Here is a 26053-nt window from a genome sequence, read left to right as displayed (position 1 = left end):
AGTACTACGTCTGAGATTTTTGTAGTTATTTCTAGATAAGCACATATAATTCAATAATTGTCTGTTCAAAGTCCTGTTGATAAATTTTTGTCCGTTAGTATAGCTTTTTATTTTGAATGTTGTGTAGTGGGTTTTTCGGATGGCGTATCTTTGTTATTACTCTTAAACACTTCATTTCCGGTTTATTAATAATGTCAAATGTTTGTTTCGGTGCACTAACAGTTAAACTACGAAATTCTTTTGCTCTCCTTATAGCTTCGAGGTGTTGCTCTTTGTAGTGTTTTTTAAGACGTAGTTTCATGTCTAAAATCTATACAGGGTGTCCCGTATCTTCCGCATCAGAGCATTATACGGTTGTAGGATACATTATTCTGAAGCGATCTTTCTAATAAAATTTTTTCGAAATGTTTATAATAACCGCACGGGAACTGTTTAAACGAACTGTTTTTCGTCCAATCAGCAGATCGCAATCAGACTCAGGTAATCGGTGCCACCCTCGGCCGGTCCGCTACGCCGATGATAACTCGTTTCCTACGTGTACTCACCAATGGATTCGTCACGCGAAGAGAAATAAACTTTTTCGGTGAATCAAACTCGTCCGCTATTGGACAAAAGCAGATAACTTTAAATTGTTCCCGTGCGGTTATTATAAACATTTCGAAAAAATTTTATTAGAAAGATCGCATCAGAATAATGTATCCTACAACCGTATAATGCTCTGATGCGGAAGATACGGGACACCCTGTATACCTAGATATTTGCTTTTATCCGATAGTCTTAATTTACCATGGTCTATTTGGATATAGAGAGAGTTCTCTTTGATATTGTGGTAAGGTAGTAAGAGCTGCAATTTAGAAGGGTTGGATTGTAGCCCGCATTTGAATAACCAGGAACGTGTCTCGTTGCAAAACGTTTTTTTTTATGCTTTAATTAGGGTTTGTGCGTGGGTAACCAATGCGATGTCGTCTGCGTATTATAGGAAATATCGATTTGGGTCGAAGAGGGGATGGTTTGGGCAAAAAATGTCGAAAAAGTAAATATTGTATAGAGTAGTAGTAGGTGATAGAGGAGAGCCTTGAGGAGCGCCTTGTAAAGGAGAAAACGTGTTAGAATATGTATTGTTGATTTTTATACGTAATTGTCAATCATTTAAAAAGTTGGTCGTGATTCTTATCAGATATTGGTTTACAATTAGAAGATTCATTTTGTAAATTATTCCCTTATGTCACACGCTATCAGAAACCTTGTTGATGTCCAAGAAAACTGCTGCAGTGCGTTTATTTTGCAAGTGTGCTGTTTCAATATTGTTGAATAAGAGTGAAAGAGGAAGGGTATGTAGGGATTTTTGAATCTACGAAAATTATGATTCTTGCATTGATTATACTTTCGTATAATCTTTCCTATTACAGGGAGAAGGGTAATTTGGCGGTTTGAATTAGGTTATATTTGTATTAGGTGTGGGTATTGTAATGATGGTTCCAGATTTCCACGCTGAAGGGAGATTAAAGAATCTACGTATACAGGTGTTTCAAAAAAAAAAGTGGCCCGTTGCTAAAATAGGTAAAACACTGAAAAATAAGTGGGATTTGCTTAGTAAAAAATTTTCGTAACAGCATCTGCATGGATACTTAGGCGAGTGTTTAGGAAACGCTAGTGCAGCTATTACGCTTTATGCAGAAAGCTTCTGAGAAGAAACGTGCCAAATAAAAAAATGTTTAGAGTCGTGGAATGACGTTGTCGAGAAACTAGGAATGTAAGACTCAGAATAACTAGAACAATTCAGAAAGAGAATATCATTTTAAATTTAGTTGATGAAGATCCTATAATTACCGTAAGGAATATGGCACGACAACAAATACGTCTTCTGAAAGTACTTGGAGGATACTTAAGGAGCAACAGCTACATCCTTATCACTACAGACAAGTCCAAGAGATCTTGCCATACAATCTACCGGTTAGAGGAGACAAGAAATATTCATCTCCCATAATGCACACTACTGGTGTGATGATCCATTATCGCAGTCTACATGGAAATTTAACTGGTAATGTGTACCTCGACTTTTTAGAAAATCATATCTTCGAGATATTAGAAGATTTAACGATAACGAGATGCATGATGGAGCTTCCCCGCACTTTGATAGAACATGTCATAATTGGATGAGTAACCACTTTCCGAATCAATGGATTGGTAGAGGTGCAGAAGCTCCGATTCATTGGCCTCCACGGTCATGCGATTTCAATCATTTAGACTACACAGTTTGGTCGCATCTTAAGGAAAAAGTCTATGCTACAGAGGTAAATTCATGTCAACAGTTGCAAGACAGAATTGAACGTCACTTTCATGACCTCATAATATAATCAATCCTCATCCGCATAGAAGATTAATGCGATCTTTAGAAAAAAGGATAGAATTGTGTATTCGTGAAAACGCAGGATATTTTGAACACTTACTCTCACTGATTGATTGTATTTGGTGATTTTCTTAATCTTGTTCCAGTATGAACGCCCTTCGTCTTTCTTGATTTCTGAACAAAATAGTAACCATTGGTTAATTCTGTATATTTTTACTTCTTTGTGTTTTTACTTATTGAGACGATTGAATTCTGTCTCAACATTTATGTCCTTCGTCTTCTGATATTGTCTATTGATTCAATATATCTTGGACTGTTAGAGATTGTTACATGATGGATTGCTGAAACTTATAAATAGTCTCACCGTTAATTAATGTCGTTGTGTTGTTTTTGTTAACATCATCAAGTCATTATTCACTCGTTCAGTATTTGTCTTTTCTAATGCTGAGATGATCTCAGCATAGGTCTCCCTTCACGTCAACTTTGTTATGTTATGTCAGGGGTCGTGTTATTGTTAGCCGACATGATAAAAGTAGGTTTTATTAGGTGTTTAATGAAATGGGAATTAGATAGGAGGAAATGGAATCGCTTGGTTTTCAGAGGGGTTAGGTTGAAGTCGCCAATTATTATTGCATACAAATTTAAATTGCGCTGCTTTTGCAGTATGTTTTCTTCGCAAAGGCTGTATAGAAAGAAGTGAGTGATAAACATAATTGATAATCTCAAAGAACACAATAACAAATAAACCAATATTTAAAAGTTATAAGATAATAAAACTATGTGTATTTAGATGGATAATTTTATTTTTTCGCAACCGGTTTTAAATGCTAACCACATCATTTTGTCTTCTATGGTTTTTTTGTATTGTTACTTTATCGTTTTACTTTCTGGATCTTCTGTATTTTATTATTGTTCTGTTTAGATATTAACTTTGTTAAAGTAATAAAGCAACAGTATAAAAACCATAGAAGACAAAGTATGTTTTTAAAAGTATCTATTCTATTCTGACGTGGCACGCTCCTGATGATGAATGCGGTTAGCATTTGAAACCGGTTGAGTCAATCTAAATACGCATAGTTTTATTATCTTATAACTAAATACAAAGATGGAAAGAAGTAATCATAAAAATAACAATATTTAATAGTTTTTGGATTCAAAATATGAGCTATGTTCAAAATCTCTTAATTAATTTCGTTTATATTTAAAAAAAATTGTATAAAGCAACCAAAATATATAAAATTATGCACTAAATTGATGACTAGTTTTAAATTTATTATGGCTACCGTTATAAGTATCAATAGAAAGGGGATAAACTCCCACGTTTCAAAAGGCAATGGATTAACTTGAAATGCCATGCCAAAATCAGCGGGAATTTCCGATTCTAAACGTTATATGAGCTTCAGAATTTCATTAAAAGCTGCATCGGATCGATATTTGGTGCGAGTTTTCCACCCTCCTATCATCAATTGTTTTTGGATTACTCGTCACTCCCCCGTTAGTCTTTTCGTCCTTTACATTTTAAATGCAAATGGAGCGCTCAGGTTCAGTTGCAACGAGATAGTCGTGAAAAACCTTTTCTAAATTGAGAGATCCATTCTCTTCCAAATTGTATACTTTGAAATGAATTATTGTTATGTACGGTTTTTTGTTTTAATTCTCAGCGGGAGATGGATTTGATGTAGCACTCCCATCTAACATAATTTAATTCAAAGACTGGCATTCTGGCCGCAAGTTACTTGTCCGGAATCAATTAACACTTCGCCAACTCAATTATGGCAATCCGATCGAATCAACCCGCAATGTTGATGGAACTTGTTGCCGTTGGCTGCGTTTAGCGGTTGTGTTTGCCGATGTAATGCTGTGATCATTATGGAGTACCAATTATCTCAAATAGATTTAGATTTAAAATTGTTTTTGGAAATTAAAAGAAAAAACGTATCATACATAAAAAGATACTATCGTACAGAGTACTAAAGATAATGTATCACGAAGTGGCAAGTTTTAGTATAGCCGCAACAGTTCGCAAATCCCATAACGTGTCAGCTGTAAACGGACTGTTACCTGTCACGATTACACCGCTGATACTAATGCAAAATTACGGCTTCCCTCTCGGGGCTTTCGAAAGCCCGCGCAAGCTTTTAAAGCGTCCACAGTGATAATGCCGAGCGTAATTATTGCACGCATTAATTATAAATGCCTTATCTGATCGAACTCTTGGACCGAACGGGAGGAAGTTGTAATTCGCGTTTAAGCTGAAAAGCAAATACGGGAGGATGCGAGACCGTATCCTTTAAATCGTCGAGGATTTATGGATGTATAAATTATTTATTATCTCTTTCTTCGAATTATTGTTGGAGCGAGCCATTCATCATATTGTATGTGTAGGAAAATAAATTAACCGTTGGAATAAAATCAAGACAAATTCTTAACTTATTGCGTCTAGTATAAGAATAAAAATGAAATTTTTGTGTTTTATTGTATTATGTATTATGTCCAAAGGGAAATGGTTAAGAATTTCAAGACGCAAGATTTAGTTTTCCGTTTGCTGTTATTTTCTTTCCAAGAGGTTGTGGTTGAGAATTCACAAAGATATTCCGTCGCGACGAAAAGACGTCCATATGAACGGTTCCAAAGCAAACGGTTCGACGTAAAGAATGCCATATTGCGCGGAAAATCCTGTTGGGCCAGCGTTACATCTGTGCTTTTGAATTTATTACCATAAATTTACATCGAATGGAAATCTGCCTAATGTTACATTTATGGATCGTTTGATTTATTTGTGTGCGGGGATGATTTAGCGCTGTCAACACGTGAATCATTTTGTTTGAAAACAATGTCACGTGTCTCTTCAGGGTCTTACGTACAATCTCATATACCATTTCATCACAATTCACCACTGTGCAGTTGTATATTGGAATTGGAGTGTATAGATAAGCTGGATATCCATAAACAATACCATTTCCGACGCACCCCGTTTTCGCTTCATTAAGTTTCTCCAGCCAAAGCATACAGCGTAATTGCGAAGGAGTACATCAATCAATTGATCGAAGTTTCTCTCCCTCGATATATGTCCATGGGTAAAATCCGTGGGAACGAAAAGGGAGCAGCGAACGACAACGTTCCTCATACTTCCGATCGAATGCCCCCATCGCCATCAGCTTTTGCTCGGATAATTCTTTGCGGGCGAAGTGAGGTAAAATGTTATTTGTCGGGATAAATCCTTCGACAATATACAGACGTGTGAATCGACGCAAATGAAAACTGTTAGTTTCAATTTGTCAGTTTGTACAAAATGAATGCACCAGGATTTATGTGAGCCGCTCTACAAATAGAACTTCGATATTTGATTCTAACGTCGCGGTACCATAATTCATGTTTATTTCTATAAGGCTCAAAGCGTTAAATCGTTACGTGCCTTCGTTGCTCGCTATTTCGCAAGAGTCCGCTGGATCTAAACTCTCCGTGAGAGATGGACGTTATAAATAACCGGGCGTATATTTATCATGGTCCGTTTGTTGATTGCATCTACCGCTACACAGGAAGTCGACGGTATTTATTTGAGGCTGTCTTAACGAAATATTACTTAACAATCTCCCAATACTAATTTCAATAACAATTGTATCACGTCCTCGCTCAGGTGAATCGGCTCAAAATCCCACCGCAGCTGTAAAGTTACAGATAGCCGTGTTAAATAAAAATTACGATCGAACATTAAGCGTTGAATCGATAGCTCGTTATCCAAGCGATAAAGATAATATTATCCGGTGCTCTTATGGGATGGCACGACGTATCGTTGTCGCGTTCGTCCTTTTATGTCCTCTAGGAATTTGGGCTTTATTCTTTTCTCTCCTTTCACGATTCTTTTTTTCTTAAGCAATGCCGCTGGGAACAAAAGAATCGCTGCCATTGATGTGATGACGTTCTCTTGAGTAATCATTCGGACATCTAATTATTTTTATTCAAGCGTTAACAAGATGAATAGGATATAAATAACCACAAATTTACAACGATAAAATTTTGTTAAATTTTGTCATTATTGTTATTATTATAAAGGTGTTTTTTTATAGATGTATAGAACTTTGAAATGGAATAAAACAAAGATGATTTTTTTAAATTGACATGAAATTAACTTTATTCGAAAGATAATCTTCTGGCATTATAATTTAAACATGACGGCTGACTCGGACGTAGTCTAATCTGGAGGTCGAATTTTCGATGAATTTTTCCAATATTTGTGGCCGTATATCGACAATAACGCGGCGTATGTTGTCCTCCAAATGGTCAATCGTTTCGGGCTTATCGGCGTAGACTAGCGATTTCACATATCCCCACAGAAAATAGTCTAGCGGCGTTAAACCGCACGATCTTGGAGGCCAATTCACGGGTCCGAAACGTGAATAAATCAATTGTGGCACGAGCTGTGTGACATGTTGCGCCATCTTATTGAAACCACAGCTTTTGCACATCATGGTTGTTCAATTGTTGAACGAAAAAGTCAGTAATCATGGCTCTATAGCGGTCATCATTGACTGTAACGTTCTGACCAGCATCGTTTTTAAAGAAGTACGGACCAATGCTTCCACCAGCCCATAAACCACACCAAACAGTTAGTTTTTCTGGATGTAACGGTGTCTCAACATACACTTGAGGATTACCATCACTCCAAATACGGCAGTTTTGTTTATTGACGTATCCATTCAAACAAAAGTGAGCTTCATCGCTAAACAAAATTCGTTTATGAAAATCGGGATCAACGGCAATCTTGTTTTGGGCCCATTCACCGAATCTACGCCTTGCTAGGTGATCGTGTGGCTTTCATTCTTGCACAAGTTAGATGGACACATATCCAATTCCTGTGCACGATAGCGAATAGACTGATTCGGGTCTTCCTCTACAGCAGCAATGACTTCTTATGTACGCACTGTACGACGTCTCTGTGAATACGTATTATCATTTAGAGTAAACGTGGTGCGAAAACGTTCCATAGTTAATCGAATTAATTGCTCTGATGGACGATTATGTTGACCGTAAAATGAACGATTATGCGCGATACGTATTTCGAACAGAACCATGATTTTCAAAATAAATTTGCACAATTTGGAAGCGTTGTTCAGGCGTTAGTCTATTCATGATGAAATGCCAAACTAAACTAAACATAAATCACTTGACAGCTGACAAAATGGCCGCCAGTTAAAAAAGTGTTGCCAACTTAAAGTTCTATACCTCTATAAAAAATATATTAAAAAATATTTGCCTCTATATTTCATATACACGTAAAATGCTCTTCCAAACAAGACCAGAAATATTCAAATCGGTTGCATGGTTCAGGAGATATTTAAATGTAAACATGTAAAAACGCATTGCCTTCCCCCTCCCTTATTATGAGAAATATCGCAAAACAAAAGCGATGTGGTATTATCCAAGCTACTAAATGATGTTGTCAAAGTTATAGCTCATCGTCTAACTTTTTGAGATAGCGGGAATTTTATGTTTCTCTATGCCAGTTACGCCACCTAGCGATCGCATTACTTCAAAATAATTTCCAGCTATTTCTCTTGGCCACTTTGTCTATATGGATTTATTCCCAAAGCTTACCGTACCCTTAACGGGACACCTGTATATAGATATATTTCATATAGAGGCAAATAGAAGCCACTGAATCTTGAAATTGTATAAAAATTGATAGTAATTACGAATAACATGCCTATAGATCACACCAACTGCAACGAAAGAATGTCCAAAATGGTTCACATCTGTTGGAAACGTCATGAAATAAAGAATTATGAACCCAACCCAATCGCAGTCCCTAATTAATCCTTAAACCGCCACAGTACACGCTCTTTCACTTCTTCAGGATGGCTTTTTTGGGTCCTAATATTGGCACGCTGCGTCTGATGTACGATTTCATGGACTAAATTTCATGAACTCGTTTTCATTCATTTAGACAAGTTTTCAATGATTTCCACTTAGTTTAGCAATTTGAAGTTGTTTTGAGCCTATTTTCAACCTTTTAGACCACTTGTTTTTGTTAACTAACTAATTTTCAATGATTGCCGATTAATTTTTAATCATTTTGAATAATTTAGAATGGCTATGAAGCTGTTCACAACCCTTTAGATAAATTTCCGATGATTTCCAACCAACTTATTATTATTACCAGTTCGTATTGAATGATCACAAAATAATTTTCAACAATTTTGAACAATTTGGAAGAGTTATGAACTAGTTGGCAATCATTTAGACAACTTTTCAATGATTATCTACTAGTTTTCATCGCCGGGAATGAATTGGAATAGCTATCAATTGATGCTCAAAAATATAGACAATATTTTAATCATTGCCGACCAGTTTTCAGTAATTTGGATCTCCACGGTCATTTAAACTGGTTTATAATCATATAGACTCTTTTCCATGGCTATGAACTAATTTTGAAAAATACCAAGCCATTTCTGAATCAGCTAAACAAAGTTTCAACGATTTTTAAGTAGTTGTCCATAATTTAGAACAACTTGACATAGACATGAAGCAGTTATAAATCATTTAGGCAACTGTTTATGATTACTAACAAGTTTTCAATGATGAACAACCTTGCATAATAGTTTAGATAAGCTTTTAATGACTGGATTGCGGATTTTCTTTTTCTTCTTCATGCATCTTGTTAAATGATCGCTCATTCTTGCCGGTTTCATTCATCTTTATAATAGGTACATATGTATAGTGTTGAAATCTAAAACGATTTTGGCTATATTTATCGAGATAATATTAAGTGTGTGTACACAGTTGTCTTTGCAAACTCTTTGGGGTCATAAATCTGACAATAATAGCAAGATAAATGTTATTATTATTGAAAGCAACACTGCTTCCTACCGATGTTTAAATATTTTTGTTGTTCATCACTACTTATCTATCGGTTTTATTTTGCAAGCCAGATCACCGGATATTATTGTTCTCGATGTTATTTAAAGCCGGGGCATATCCACTCATTCGCACTTCTGCGAATGTGTTGGCATGAGAATCTCTTTCAGAGACGTCGGCGTTTGTTTATTTTCATTCGGGGACGACTGAAACTAACCGAAAGGGTCTTCTGAAAGAAATCATCGAGAGCGTGAACGAATCGTGAGAACTGAAAATTTCACTTGTCGACAACGGATCGTGTTTAAAAGTCGCGAAAATTTTTGTGCCCTAAGTGTAGGCGTTGATAACAAAGCTGCCGTTGGACAGATTCTCACGGTCTTTGATCTCGGACGGCTCTCGCCTCTTGGTAAGAGATTGAACTTCTCCACGGCCAGAAGGGAGCTGTAAGAGGGAGAAGGAGGATGCGATTTTTATGGCAACGACTTTGCCGGAGGGAATTGCAGAAATAAGAAATAAGAAAAGTAGAAGTTTCGCGAAAGTAAATGACTCGTGAACGGGCTTGTTTTGTTCGTTGCAGCTTCGGAAACTTCGCGAACGGTATACCCTCACTTTTATTCGTCGGATAGTTGTCTGCTACTCCGTTTGTTAGTTTTAGTGGTTTCGACGACCGTGCGGATACCGAAGGACCGAGAGGTCGTTTAGGATGCGTCTCATCGCACCAGATCGTATCAAAGTAGTGTATGGTCACAGCAATTTCAGTGACTGTCACTGTATTCAGAGTAAACAGGCTACCTGGAGAATTCTCCTATTGTATTCCTTCGGTATCTTGATCGACATCGTAATGCTCGAAATCTTTGGACGTTAGAATGTCGACGAACCTTTTAACAAGACTTTAGAATTTCAAGACAACTTATTTAAAATCTTTAATCATCGATGCTTTTTTTAAAAACATTTTTAAAGTCAGAAATTACTGATAAACACCACTGATATGAAACTTTTATCGCTCTTCACTCCTCCATTTTATATCCGCATCTACGTTTTTGTTCTTTATTTTTCTTCTTCATTTTTGTTCTTTTCTTATCGTAGGCTTAAGGTGAAAGTCACCTCTGGTGCTATAATAACGTTGCCATAACCGTGAGGCGGTAATCATCTTCGACAAGATAACGCCTTAATACTTACATAATTATGTATCGGGCTGTTTTTAACAACGTTCTTTTTGTGCGCGGGCCGTTTGCCTGAATGATTTTCGTCCGTAGATTCTTCTCCGTCTTCTTACTCACTTCTTCTTGAAGAAATGCTTCTCAATGTCAAGCAGTCATCCGTTTCACAACTCTCTCCTCGAGCTCATTGTCCGGCGCGCAACGATTTATGAATTTGCTTTGTTACATTCTATTGATCTCGATTTGCCCGCGGACATAATCTTTCTTTCCTTGGCAATCGTCCGTCTCCTTCCATGTCTTTGAACGACGTTGTTAGCCCCGCGTAATTATTATAATTAGTAAGTTGCAGTGTTGGGAACAGGTGCGGTTGCGACAAACAGCAGTCGCGAGATATTGATTAGATAATCATCTGAATTAATTAAGCAAGAAATTTCTAAGAAAAGGTGTTGATATGTTTTGTCAAACTAGTGTCGTTGTAATGTAAGTACATCGTATTGAGCTATACTTAAAAAAATGTATTTATTTGTTGCATTAACCAATTAAAGCCTAACAACTTAAATTACACGGTTCGAAGTAGAAGAAATAACTGGGCGAGCACGCATATTAAACAATAACGCGTTCCCTGTCGAACGCATACTTTAAATAGTTAAATACGAGAGTATCGTGATTTAGCCCGAGGAAAGCTATTTGTACAGAAGAAGGAGCAATCCGAGGATTGCGCTACTCTGAATTGTTAATGGAAGGTGAACCTTTTCGACCGCATTCGCGATTTATGCACAGTACATTTAGCATTTTCACCACGTTTCAAATTGCTCGACCTGGTGCGAGTTATGATTTCATAACGTTTCGGCCGGATGCCCTGGGATTTATAAATACAGGGGTGAATACGTGGACCGCTTTCGTACAATTGAGTCTGAAGTTAAGAGAATTTAATGTGTGTAGCTAAATCATTAAACTCTACACGATAAATTGATAAAAAGGTATAAAAATGAAAACATTTCGTTATGACAAAAGATTCAATTATACGTTGTATTAATGGCCAATTAGATGGCTACCGTTCCTCTTCATCTTTCATCGGGTTTTCTCTTTCTGGTCGGACGAGAAATTATTACCTTTCCAGGTCGTTTGTCCAGGTCTACGTAAAAGCTCGCTTGCTCGGTCGGGGATCGTAACTCAACCGAATGTCACAAATCAAGAAGAACCGTCCACCTAGTGCTATTTACGAGTATCTTGGTCGGACCATCACGTTTCTATTTGCGTTACGTGCAATTATACCGCACGATGATGATTGGTAGCCGGAGCACGGCGTCGGTGGCGCCGTCGACGTCGGTTTTTATCGTTTCCTTGCCATCTTCAACGGGTAGTTATCACGTGCTAAAACTAAGAGCGTACGTGCAAACCCGATAATGTTTATGTAAAGTATTTCTTTTTTAACGAACCAACAAAATTATTAACCCCCCAACATTTGAAATTTACGAACGAAACGTTCCAAAGAGAACTTCGCAACTATTAAAGAGTTTAATGTCACTCCACGGACAGACAGAAGACGTTTAGTGGTTCGCCATTAGTATTCAGAACAAGGTTCCTTTGATGTTCCATCGCCTTTGGACCTTTTCGATTGAAGTAACTTTTACATCACAGACTTTATCTGAGATACACACGTTATTGGAACTTCCTTAGTTAAGTATTTATCGGATAACGGAATAAACAAAATTATCTAACTCTCCAAGGATCTAAACTTATCTAGATTAACTCAATTTTAATCTTTTAAAATAAACGATCAATCTTGTTGCAAGGTAAATAACGAATTGCCAACGGTGATTATTAGAAATTGATGTTGATACATGTATTTTGGTTTTTAGGTTGATAATAATCTCGGTAATTTGACTTTTTACTCAAATATGGAAATATGAACTAATAATAATAATTTGGTTACAAGAAATGATGTTATATTGATTTCGTCTATTAAATCTACAACGTTTTAATATTATATACAATTTTCGTTACAATTCTGAGAGTTCTGATCTCCACTTGGTTATGGTCATCCTCTGTTCTGCCACAACTTTCTGTCTTTAGTAGGTAACTTCCAAATATATCGTGGTTTGCCAATGCTTGGGTCATATAAGAACCTCTCCCTTCTTCCTGCTATAACTCAATAGTTCTATTTTTCAGTTTTGAGGTCTTGTTTACTGCCCTCAATATTGCTACATATTTCTTGTGAGCTAAATCGTTCTATCTCATCTTTAATCTTCCTATTTATGCCTTATTAGGGATCTCGCTACCATGCTATGTCATCTTGTGAATATAAATTTTCAGATATCTCGAATAGTGCATATATTGCCATCTAAATATAGGGCTAATTAGTTTTCTGTGTTATTACTATTATTACCAATTCTGGCAAAAATTTTCACGACATGATATTTAGACATGTGCAGCGACTGATTAAGATGATTAAGATTAGGTAATTGCCTGAGAAAATTCTGGAAAAGTATATCCAAGCAGAAAAAAATTGCTGCACTACCTTATAATATAGCCTGCTTGCATTCAAAATTGTCCAGAAAAACAAATAATGAAATACCCATTTGCAGACTCTTCTCCATAAAGCGAAGCCACCCTAAAAGATTGTGACGGAGCAATTGGAAGCTGATTATTGATTTATGAATTTCCTTTTTGTAAGGCCTGTTTAAATAAGTCGATAATAGTGCCCTTTTGGCCGATATTAGGAAAATCTGGCTGAGTAACCAAAGCATTACAGTGGCCCAACCGAGTGTTAAATGAACATCGTGGTGAAGAAATTGAAGTAAGCGTAATTAAAGGTTGGGCGCACTGAAATTCATTGCCTTTGCTTTGGGAACTCTTATTATTCAAAATTTCTTCGTATCCAAAAAGTGTTAAAGCTTCCAGGCCGCTAAAACACTGTTTTCAAGGTAATCAATTTCTCAATGAGGAAATAATAACGTTAATAATGACATTATTGTATGGAATAACGAGCACGCATATCGTTTGATAGAATATTTCACCGAGTTCAGTACTTTAGCTAATATCGTTATTTATTATTAATGCAAAGACATTATGTAATTTGAGGAAGATGGATCAAAAGGTGTTGGGTTCAAACTCGTTTTGCTTCGTCGCTGTGGTCAAAGAGGCATACATTCAGGGCCGCTACTCAATACTAACTATAAAGTAAATGGTAGGATTGTTTGAATATGGTGATCGGTATTTAATACGGCATTGATAATTGAATGTATCTTTAATGATTTTGAAAATGTAATACCTCGCCCGCGACCTTGACAATGTAGCGCCTCGCACGCAAGCGACCTCGATTTTGAGTATGCAAGCCGAGTGTTGAATGAATGTCATGGTGAAGAAATTTAAGTAAGCGCAATTAAAGGTTGGGCGCACTGAAATTCGTTGACTTTGCTTTGGGTAGGTAACTTTGACACGAACTTAAAGAGTTATAACTCTTATTATTCAAAATTTCTTTGTATCCAAAAAGTGCTAAAGCGCCCAAGCCGCGAAAACACTATTTTCAAGATAACCAATTTCTCATTGATGAAATAATAACGTTAATAATGACATTATTGTATGGAATAATGATCACACATATCGTTTGATAGAATTTTTTACCGAGTTCAGTACTTTAGCTAATATCGCTATTTATCATGAATGTAAAGACATTCTGCATTTGAGGAAGATGGATCAAAAGCTCTTGGGTTCAAACTCGTTTTGCTTCGTGGCTGTGGTCAAAGACACATACATACAGGGCCGCTAATCAACACTGACTATAAAGTAAATGGTAGGATTGTTTGAATGTGATGATCAGTATTTATTAGGGTATTGATTTGTGAATGTATCTTTAATGATTTTGAAAATATAATACCTCTCCCGCGACCTTGTCTAAGTTTTCATAAAATGATTAATTTGTGAATATATCCGCAATGACCTTGACAATGTAGCGCCTCGCCCGCAAGCGACCTCGGCTAAGTATTCACCGCATCATTCATTTGTAAATGTATCTTTTATGATTTTGAGTATGTAATGCCTGGACCGCAAGCTACCTCAGCTTTATCTCATAAAATTATACATCTCCCAGCTTAATTAAAGCCGAGGATGATATTATTTTTGAGTCTATGTTATTCTTAAATATATATCATTAATATAGCTTAATTATACCGTCTAATATCTTCTTTATTCTTTACTTTATTACATCATTGGATCATCTTGGTCATATCATATCTTGTTTTCGTAACTTTCATATAATATGTATTGTACAATGACATATTGTGACTCAACTCATCTTAAACTTTATTATCTCATTAGCATATATCTTATTATATATCATTAAAAAAGAAAACTAATTATACAAACATGCAGCGATGTCGATCTAACTTATCGAACTAAATGTAATTATCGTTGATTAACAAGTTGAGTTGAGTCGAATCTCCAAGGATACGAGTAAATTAACAAAACTAAGTAGACACGTATTATCACTTATTACCAATTTATATTACTACAACCAATTTATTAAAGTAATCCATCAAATTTGAAACATCAGTTGCAAGAGATGCAAATTTAGAAATCATTAGAGAAAATGATTTGGTAAATAATTATCTTTATAGATATTAATTAAGTAGAAACTTATAATGGATGGTACTTGATTCGACTGTACACTGTCGGATGTTTGCGTTTGAATAATTTATGTGAAAATGTATTTATGTATGAAGTGGTACGGGGACTAGGAAGGCTTAGATCAAAGCTCACGAAGCAAACAAACGGTGCGTCCGCGGAACAGTGTTAGATTTAAATTAATGAAGCATTAGTTCGAGCAAACGAAAAACGGTAAACACGACAGAAATTGTATAAACAAGCTTTCGTTGGAGTTTTAATAAGTGTTGGCTGTAGAAAGAACAATAATCGTTTTAACGTTTTCGGATTCGTGAAAGAAAACACAAATAAACAAACAATAAAATCTTTCAGCTTCGCTTTCTACAAGATCGCTTTACGCGGTTCGAAGTGAAACCATCAATAAATTCAATCAAAATAATTGAACTGACGGTAATATTGCTCCTGACCAATCAACATACCCGTATATAATATTCTTGTGAAATCTTAAGATTTGCCGGTCTCGTTTTCAGTTACACGGGCCGTTCGGTCGGTCGTCAAGCGTAAAATGATCAATAGTAACCAGTCACGCAATAAACGCGGTTACTGCTTGGCTACATGCGAGGCTGCCCTGTGGTATCACGTATCCAAGGCACTGAATCTGGCCGTCACTTTTCAGATTATAAATATATTATTGTCCATCAGGCGAATGTTCGCAAAGATCAACCGCTACAGAACGACTTCTGCGTTACAAACATTTCGATTAGTACTTATAAATCAATTTCACTTAACCACGTACGAGTTACAGGAAAAATTACCACCCACGATTAACTTTAATATTAATAAAGAAAAGTCAAAAAATACCTATTTGGAAATGATAAATATTTACACCGATCGAAATCATGTTTATAGAAGAGGACACGTCGAGTTTATTTATTCCGCTTTAAAACACATGGATGAGTATGGGGTCAGTAAAGATTTAAACGTCTATAAAGCTTTGATTGATGTTATGCCTAAAGGAAAGTTCATACCTACGAATATATTTCAAGCGGAATTTATGCACTACCCTAAACAACAGCAGTGTATAGTTGATGTTTTAGAACAAATGGAGGATAATGGGGTTTTACCCGATGTAGAAATGGAGGAAATGTTATTAAATATATTTGGTAATCGCGGATTTCCATTAAGAAAATATTGGAGAATGATGTATTGGATGCCAAAATTTAAATATGCGTCACCTTGGTATGTTCCAAACCCCGTACCTGATGATACATTAAATTTAGCCCAATTAGCCATTAAAAGAATAAGTAGTGTCGATGTCCAAACAATCATTAAAGTTTATACAACAGATGATGTTAAAATTTGGATTGTTAGTGCTCAATCGCCAACCCAAAAGAATCTTATTCAAAATCATAATGAATCAGAACCAATTTACGTGATGGGACCATGTAAGGTGTGGTTAAGAAACAAATCGGTAGATTATTTTTATTTGAGTGCTAATCCAAAATCATCGCCAACCTCAAATATTGATGAAGATCCGTTTTATTTGGACGATATTAGCAATATTGAAGTTAAGCTACAAAATAGTTTATCGTTGCCAACAAAAAGCGTTCACGAACAAGATGATGGTGTTATAATGGCGTTGTGTGCTACTCAAACATCCAATAAAGAATCTTTATTATGTTGGATAAGACATTTAGAAAAAGATGGAAATCCGATGTTGGGCACAATTCCCATTGTGTTTCGTTTAAAAAGTTCCACGGTTGAAAATAACAGGTGCATATCAGTTTCTTAACTTTTTTTTTTAATTTAAGCTTTTAAACTTTACCTAAACGATCAATAATGTAGTTCACTTCCTCATTATACTGCATCTCGATGTATCTATATATAGATGGGCAATAACTCTTGTCAATTATATTCGAGAGAACAACATTCAATAAAGACCAACTATAAACGGAAAATGTTTGTTCATTAAAAAGAGAAAGCTAGTTTAATGCACTTTAAAAGGGATGTTATAAATAATCAAAGTTTATAAATTTTTGAATTACCACCATCTGCTTGATCGTCCGTTTGATGACAGCTTAAAGTGATGTAACAAAGGGGAACATGACGTGGGAGTGATACGGAAATTAATATATACGCCAGACAATTCACGATCCGTTCCCTACCTGGGAGTCGTTTTCTTTCTCTTTTACGTTACAAACAACCACAGTAACGCTCGAAGATATATAATGTACGCGCTCGTGGCATATTTATACAACACAATCGGTTTGCAGATGTCAAGGAAAAAGGTTAAGATGGCCAGCTGGGTACTCTGCGAGGTCAAACCGAGGTCAACGCTGACAGGACAAATTGATTTAATAAAAGAAAATGATTTATTAATTGGTAACTATTTAGGATAAGATCAAAGACGATAATATAATAGAAAGCATGATGGTGAAGGCAATTAAATGAATTTTTATTTCGGATATTGTTTTGATATTGGAAATCGATATTGAATAGAAAGTAGGAAACGAAATTGGATCCCATTAGTTTTCCCGGTGCGTCCCAGTAACGAACGGGGAAAATAATTGTTTACTTAAGAAACGGTAACACGAAAGAATATTCGTAGTATACAAGGAAAAACGAAAATGTATTCCGAACGGTTTGAAAAGTTTCGTCGTCTTTACCTTAGCACCGGAAGGAATAATGCTGATGAGAAATTCGAAAGCGGTAAATTTCGGATTTAGCGGATTTAAGTTTGGTCGAAATGTCTCGAAGTTCTCCCCACAGGTCTCTTGCAATCGCTCAGAAGTTTACGTCTATGTGATAAACATAAAGTGTCACAGAGGGAATAAACTTTCTTCATGTATCTTGTTTTTTTTTTAAACTGTGTTCTAGTTAATTTAAAGATATCAAGTGATGACTCAAGTTTAAATCATAGACCAATATAGAAGACGTAACTTTATCTGAATAGATTTCATTATCGTACATCAATTAGTTACAAAGCCCATATTGTTCAATGAGGCAAAATTCACATCAAAGGATAATTCCCGGTATAATTGTCCGGTGCATTCGCGATTACCATAATTAAATTAAGGATTAGTTTGATAAAATGTCCGATATATACACGTTTTATCAATATTTACCGATCAGCGTAGTGCATAAAAAATAAAACATTTAAAGCGGAGAAACCGAGTTCCACGCAAACGTTCAATATTTGTACTATACCAGTTACCCGCTATTAAACAACGTGGAAAATTATGTAGTCTGTTTCAATATAACTGCATTGCATGTATAGGTAGTGTTTGCTTTTGTCTAGCCGATCAGTTTGGTAGTACGTTTGTGATTAAAATTTTACAAAGGACGTAAAAATAAAGGTTCGTGTTTTATGCATTTTGACATGCAATTTTGGTGAGTAGAGATATTCATTGCATGCGATACCAACATTTCTTCTTCAAAAATTCGGTTTAAGTATAATTTAGTAATAATATAGATGTTTGAATTTGTTAATAAATCAAGTTTTATAAGATAAGATACCTACAATGTTTTGTATACATAATCTTAAGTGGTCCCAAAACGGTCAATACTAACACACAATAATGTCATATTCAAGGTTGTGTATTGAGTGAATCACAAAGGTTTTGATTTGTAAAGTACAGTATGGGGTAAAGTACATCTGTTGGTGGTGTTGTGTAATATAAGTGCAATTCTTTATGTGCTATCTTCTGAAAGGAGCTGAAATTTAGGTTGGTTGTTCTGAATGCATAACATCCAATATTGTAGTCTTAAACTGGTATATAGATACTGCACTGTCGTGAATGATTAAATTTAGCTGGTTATGTCATTTATGATAATCCAATTGAAATGGAAGTTCTTAAAGAACACTCTGATTTCATGTCTAAGCTCAAATTAACGTGCAAGAAATTTACCCCGAGACAACCTCAGTATAATGAGAAGGGTTTTGTGAAAACTGCCCATTTCTTGACACAATGATGTGAATAGCTAAGAATTCTTGTGGTGGGATTTAATGAAATTTATCACTTTTAGAATCATCGTAAACGTATTTCTTACTGGTGCAAGGTGGCACACAAAGTATCACCCTATCTTGGGGTATTTTAGAGACTAGAGGGTCTGCGGCTTATTTACGTAGACCAGCCCCAATAGAAAATTATCTGGGGCCATCAGAACCAAAATCTCCTAATTGAGAAATTGCTTAGAAATCTGTTCCTCAAAATCCCACCATTGAGATTTTGAGGAACACGACATAATTTGTAATAACATTGGCACAATAAAATTTGTTATAGCATTTGTTCTAAAAGTTTTTCTGTAATATGGATGAATCCCGAGTTCTACCATTAACAACTTGTAAATTTATCTAACGTTTTTCGATATTTATACATTTGAGAGCAAAAATGGAAACAGAACAATATTGTTTGGGATAACATTTGCTACAACTTTTGATGGAGTGGTCTCTCATGGAGAACATAAAGATTGTTGGTTACCCAAAACCAGGTATTTTTTGTTTACATGCCCAAAAAGGTGGAAATGTACCTTGTCGCTGATCATCAAATTCTTGAAAAAGTCAGGCATTTCGTTATTCAGCTACAACAACCTCTGGCTGTACGTCACACGAGTTTGGAGATCAGCTGATACCAACTGTTGAATCACTGAATTTTGTACAGAAACATCTTCAAATCTAAGCTCAACATTCTTTGAGGAGACCGCCAAGAAATGGCCAAATGCGTAGCGCATTTTGATTGCTTCTCCTCGGCACTACGCCTCACAGTTTGGATGTTCTCCCATGACAGGTTTTTTCGAGCTGTGCAGCTGGTTTCCGATTGATTCAGTGTCTTTAAGTCGAGCTACAACACGTCGAAATCTGAGGAATGGTAGAAATATCAGTCTAAAGAGGAAGAATTAAAAAAAAATTAGTAGAATATAAAAAAAGAAATTACAATCTTTGGAACAATCGTGGAGCCTATAATGGCATATGGACAGAGTGTTGACAGTTACCGAACAGAAAGAAGTAAAGAATCAAAACAGTACGATGAGCTAACAAAATATCGTACCTAAACCATATCCCTAATGAAGAGATCAGAAAATGCATAATTAGAGTGTATACTACAGCGGAGAGAATACAAAGCAAGCAACTGATATGGTGTGGGCACGTCATTCAAATGAGAGAAGGTAGATAGTCTAAGAAAGCACTAAACTATGTTTCGAAAAAGTGAAGGAAAAGAGATGTAATGAAGAACAGAGCCATTGGAAAGGAAGACTTCATCTTTCCTTCTCGAACTGATTCGTTACATTTCTTTCTTTCTGTTTTTCTTGTTTACTTCAACATCCTGTGGTGTTATATCCCTTGGTGAGATTTTACCGTCTGAATAATCTGCCTCCACTCCACTCTTATTATCACTCTCAAATTTTGAACTCGCAGCTTCTTTATGTCGTTAGTCACACCGTCTATCCATCTCATTCTAGGTCTTCCCCTAGTTCTTGGTGTATCTGGTTTGCTCACAAACACTTTCTTTGCTTTCCTGGCTTTACTCGTTCTTAAAGTGAGTCCCATCCATCTTATTCTTTGAGCTTTGGCAAACCTAACAATCTTTTCTTCTTCAACAAAATTGTTCAATTTTTCATTAGTACGACATAAGTACGTTCCGTTCTTATATTTTACATCTAAAATTATATCTTTAGGCTATTCTCATCTTTTATAGATGACCAGATTTCGTTTCCATATGTGACAACCGGTCTTATTATCATTTTATATGGTAATAGTTTTAATTTTCTAGACAGCAGTTTTCATTGGAAACGCTTATTGTGAGCGAAGTTACATGCATTTCCAGCTTTTATTCTGTCTTGTATGCAGTGTTGTATGTTATTATCATTTTCGAGTAAAATGCCCACCTAATGCTTTCCAGACCTTCAAAGTTGTATTCAGCAACAGTTAAATTTTCAGGAGTTCTTCTATTTTCTCACTGATTTTTAGACCTATTATTTTCGTTTTGAGTTCGAGCCTTACGAATGTTTCTGCAATGGTGCGTAGAGAGCAGGCTATTATTACTATGTCATCTTCGTATCCAATCACTTGATAAGCCTTATTGAATGTACTGCCTCCGTTTTCTAGATCACCTATTGTATATTCCAGGGCTAGATTGAACAGTAGGGCTATCAACCTTAAATCGCCTTGTCGAACACCATTGTTAATGGCAAGTGATTCCGACTTTCTACCTTGTACTATTACTTTTGATTTAGATTCGTACATTGTCATCATTGCCAAGCTGACAAGTTTCTTTGGAACAACATGCTTTATCAATATTGATTGTAATTTGGTTCCGTTTACGCTATCGAAGGCTTGTCTGGTCTAGTCGATGGACATTAAATGCAGGTCTTTGATATATTCATAACATTTCTCTATAGTCTGTTTCAGAACAAACAGTTGATCAGTCATATATTTTCCATTCCGGAATCCGCATTGGTATTCCCCTATTATTTCTTCAGCAATTATTCTTTCGAAAATGATGTTGGATAAAATTTAATAGGCGGTGCTTTGCAGTAATCCGCTTATAGTTTCTACAATTTCATTTATCACTCTTTTTATGTATGGGGCATATAAGACCAGTTTTCTGGCATTACCTCATTTTGCCATATGTTACATATTATGTTATATAGCTTAAAGATATGTATGTCGCTTCCATTTTTAATTAACTCGATGGTGATATTTTCTTATTTACTTACACAACTAAAATTCCACGAACCTCACTCAGATAAGCAATACCCCGGCGTCATTCATATGTTCAACCATGCCAACAACCAGATTCGTCGCAGAAATAACATTTTATTTCAGACACAATTAATTGTTATGTTTTTCTAATGAAATAGAATTTGGACTGGAATGCCCAGTTGTTGCCATTCCAGTCCAAATAGCTTTTTATCTTTTCTTCTCAACCAGTCGCGTATCTGACACCATTTTACGTCGATATAGGGGTACCACCAGTTGAGAGACGTTGTATTATGTTATCAAGAGAACCAAGTTAGAACAAAGCTACCATTTTTCTTCTCGCCATCGGGCAATGTCTCGGATTTTGGGATTTGAAGTAATTTATGCCATAATGTTTTTCCAAACGTTGCATAACCCAAAACGCCTCCGTTTGATAATTGTCATTAATACAATACTAAGAAGAAATTGTAATAAGCACGTGTTTGATAATTTCCTAATAATAATTCCAATTAATTGCTCCTAAACTATTTGAAAAATTCCATTGATTAAGGAATTCACCTGAAATAACTCTTTTCATCATCTATTTTTGGAATCTTCAATATTATAATAACTACATATAATACAAAAAAGAGAAGTTCTGTATCAATTATACCTATTGATTGTGTTGATAACGGAATTGCTAATTTTACAACCACATAAACAGCTTCGTCATGACTTAACATGTTAACTACACAAGTGCTAAACGTCAACTAAATATTGAATTACTGTACTGAACAATAATATTGTATCGCCTAGAATAATATTGCATAATATATTGCCACAATATTATTGTACACTTGAATATAAATTTCGGCAAAAGCAACAAGATTCGAAATAAAACCTATAATAAAAAAAATAAAACATCCCGCAGACGACTGCGGAACCGTTTTTCGGAAATATAGTCACATAAACGTGATTTACTGTTTTACCAAGTTTCGGTTAGATTTCGGCCCCTCCTTGAAGGGGGTAACTCGTCGCTATTTTTTTGTTGTTCTAATTTATGACCATTGTGTCGTATATTTTGACGGCCCTCGTCTATATGTCGAGATTTATTTTTAGAAAGTGCTTTAACAAATAACTTACAAAAGGGGGAACGACTTATAAATTACATCTACGTCGATTACAGACCTTGCTTGAAGTATATTTATGGTGGATGAATCGCAAAATTTGCAAAAAATCGATCCTGCCAGGATTCGAACCTGGAATCTTCTGATCCGTAGTCAGACGCGTTATCCGTTGCGCCACAGGACCACTGAAATCCGACTTAGCATCTTAGATTCTCTACGATATATTCGACAAACTAAAATTAACAAAAATATTTACACGATTAAATTGCGTTTGTAATTAATAATTATCTATTACACGTTTTTGTGACAATGAAATTATTTACATACTGAGACGGAACAGGAATTTAATATACAAGTATAATTAAAACGTTCGTGCATCTCTGAGAGCGCTTCGAATAACGCGGTTAAGGAAGGCAGTAAAACCAAACTCTAGTTTTAAATTAACACCAAAGAATTCATAATTGTATTTTTCAATTGCAGTTTTAAAAACTAATCCAAACACACAAACTTTTATAATTAAGTGCACGGTTTAAATTCGCTTTTCTCCTTTGACGTTCAATTACAACTCAAATAGTACTGATTATTTTAAGTTTTAATTAACTCTTTTAATGAATAGAGTTTCGTATTCAATACACAACATATTTTTGGGTTAAAACTTTTTTATGCTAAATTCCTAAATCATAAATCGTGAAGATGGTATTGACATGAAGTCTTTTTCTTATTTGAGGATAGCTTTCATCACCGAAGTGCACTTTGGTAAATCCCTCGCAAGGGAACTTTATGCTGTAATTCGTGGGGTGGAAAGAGTCAAAAGCACGGATGAGTTCGAACAGATATTGAACTTCGAGAATGCATTTTGCACGCCAAGGAGTGCGTCACCATTAAAATCCTCTTTATATTCCAGTGCTGCATCGTAGACCGCATTAGCACCGGTACCGTAACGTGTTCATCCGCGTACTTGTTCTGTCTGGTTCTCACTAGGATGTGTGTTGGCGACAGCAGCGTTGATTTTAACGGTTTTAACATTGCGAAAATATTTTTATTTCTCAAATTTTCTAGTTATATATCAATAAACGAAGGATTTTGTGATTATAAAGATCATTAAATATGATGTTGAAATCATGAAATTTTGAAGAGATGTTATTACAGTGTTATTTTTTTTTCAAGATTTTTAATTATTAATGAGTTGTTTTTACTTTTCAAGAGTTGTTTACGTTTATTTCGGCTTTACCAGACCAGTTTATGTTGTGTTTCTATTTTTAGTTCTTCTGCCTCTTTTGTCACCCGCTCCGTAGTCCACTCTCGCTTTGTTTGTTTACGCTAAAAATCTCCTCCGCAGACCTCGTTGGAATAAAAATCGTTTTTGCTTGTCTTTTTTACTTATCCTCGCAATGATTGAAGTGAATTTAAGTAAAATTAATTCTCTTAATCCAAGTAAAGAATATTACGATCGTTATGCAGATTAAAACGATGACTACTTAAGATATTCCACTACATCAATTGTCGTCCTCATTATACCAAATCAAATATGAATACCTTTCTCTAAACGGAGAAAATTGCATCAATATTCCTCGTTGCTTTGGTACTTGGAGACGACTGAAAGGAAGAGGTGTTCAGAAGGAGTAATGCATGCTTGTGTGTAGATAATGATACATTGGTGCATACAGTTTCAATCATTTCTGCCTCAATCTGTTATTAATTATAGCTTTCATCATAAATCTAGCATGTGGGAATGCTAATTTCAGAAGCTTGATACCAATCTAATCCTCAAATATTCCGTACTCATATTTTCCTGTCTCTTGCACTTCGTTCATTACAGGCGTAGTACACTGAGGTCCACGCTTTCTTTTAAAAGATCGACTTATGAAACTCGATTTCCAATTTGCTGCTGAGGTGCATCATTAAGAGTTGCTGCCTGCGCAGTAATGATAATTTAGCTTCTGCAAGATGAAAATAATTATAATTGGACATTCACAAATTCATTGTCCTTGTGTACGTTTCTTATAATAATCCTGACAAAATTCTAATCGCAACTGGTAACAGTTTCTTTAAGTTTTTTTTTTTAATTTTTGCTGATCTGCAGTTTGTATGAATAAAATTTTAAATCAAAATGGAAAGCACCATCTGTGATATTCTGATGTCAGCTACTTGCCTACGTACTGAATGCGGTGGGTTCTGTAAGGCTAAAAAGCTATATTTTATGGAACACGAGCACTTCTCTATATAAGTTTCTTTTTATAGCAGATCCTTGAAGTTTTTATTGCATGTTTCGAGAGATCCCAATCACAAAGTTAAGAAAACGTCTCATCTTCCTTTCAATACTATTCATTATCAGGGTCTAGATTTTCTGCAGATCAACTTTTTGGCAAAAATTGGTCCAAAAGCTGATACAAATCTACGATTTTGCTTTAATAGGCATATGCATAATAAATAAAATAAATATGAAATAATTCTGGATTATGATTTATTGATGCATTAGGAATATTTTTTATTCATAACGTCTTTCTCCATCAGTTTTAATAGTTATGTTATAGTTGATTTTATTAAGGAAAATCGTCCAATTTTGACATGTCGTGATTTATGCTATATCATTAGAAACTGGTGATAGATCAATTTGAAATAAGTGTGGATTATAATTTATTGATGCATTAGGAATGTTTTTTATTCCTAACGTATTTCTCCATCAGTTTTAGTACTTATGTTATACATAGTTGATTTTATTAAGGTAAATTATCTAATTTTGACATTTTTGCTATATCACTAGAAACTGGTGATAGATAAATATGAAATAAGTGTGGATTATGATTTATTGATGCATTAAGAATATTTTTTATTCATAACGTCTTTCTCCATCAGTTTTAATACTTATGTTATACATAGTTGATTTTATTAAGAAAAATCATCTAATTTTGACATCTTATGGTTTATGTTATATCACTAGATATGAATGATAGATAAATATGAAATAATTCTGTATCATGATTTATTGATGCATTAGGAATATTTTTTATTCATAACGTCTTTCCCCATCAGTTTTAGTATTTACGTTATAGTTGATTTTATTAAGAAAAGTCGTCCAATTTAGACATTTCGTGATTTATCCTATATTATTAGAAACTGGTGATAGATAAATATGAAATAAGTGTGGATTATGATTTATTGGTGCATTAAGAATATTTTTTATTCATAACGTCTTTCTCCATCAGTTTTAGTATTTACGATATCGTTGATTTTATTAAGAAAAGTCGTCCAATTTAGACATTTCGTGATTTATGGT

The 26053-nt window shown here is 35.2% G+C and overlaps 2 protein-coding genes and 1 non-coding gene across 8 annotated transcripts in view; 2 read left to right on the top strand and 1 right to left on the bottom strand.

Moving 5' to 3' along the window:
- Positions 1-26053, top strand: part of LOC111426711 (neogenin protein frazzled) — a 97188-nt gene that overhangs the window by 39330 nt on the left and 31805 nt on the right. The window lies entirely within an intron of this gene.
- Positions 15188-18244, top strand: LOC111426941 (evolutionarily conserved signaling intermediate in Toll pathway, mitochondrial-like). The gene has a single exon (XM_023061891.2). The coding sequence runs from the start codon at positions 15536-15538 to the stop codon at positions 16760-16762; it is 1227 nt and encodes a 408-aa protein (XP_022917659.2). The 5' UTR covers positions 15188-15535; the 3' UTR covers positions 16763-18244.
- Positions 22888-22960, bottom strand: TRNAR-ACG (transfer RNA arginine (anticodon ACG)). The gene has a single exon. It is a non-coding gene; the product is annotated as a tRNA-Arg (tRNA).

Source organism: Onthophagus taurus, chromosome 7 (genome assembly GCF_036711975.1).
Source record: "Onthophagus taurus isolate NC chromosome 7, IU_Otau_3.0, whole genome shotgun sequence".
In the NCBI taxonomy this organism is placed as follows: domain Eukaryota; kingdom Metazoa; phylum Arthropoda; class Insecta; order Coleoptera; family Scarabaeidae; genus Onthophagus; species Onthophagus taurus.
This window is presented reverse-complemented; position numbering and strand designations above follow the sequence as displayed.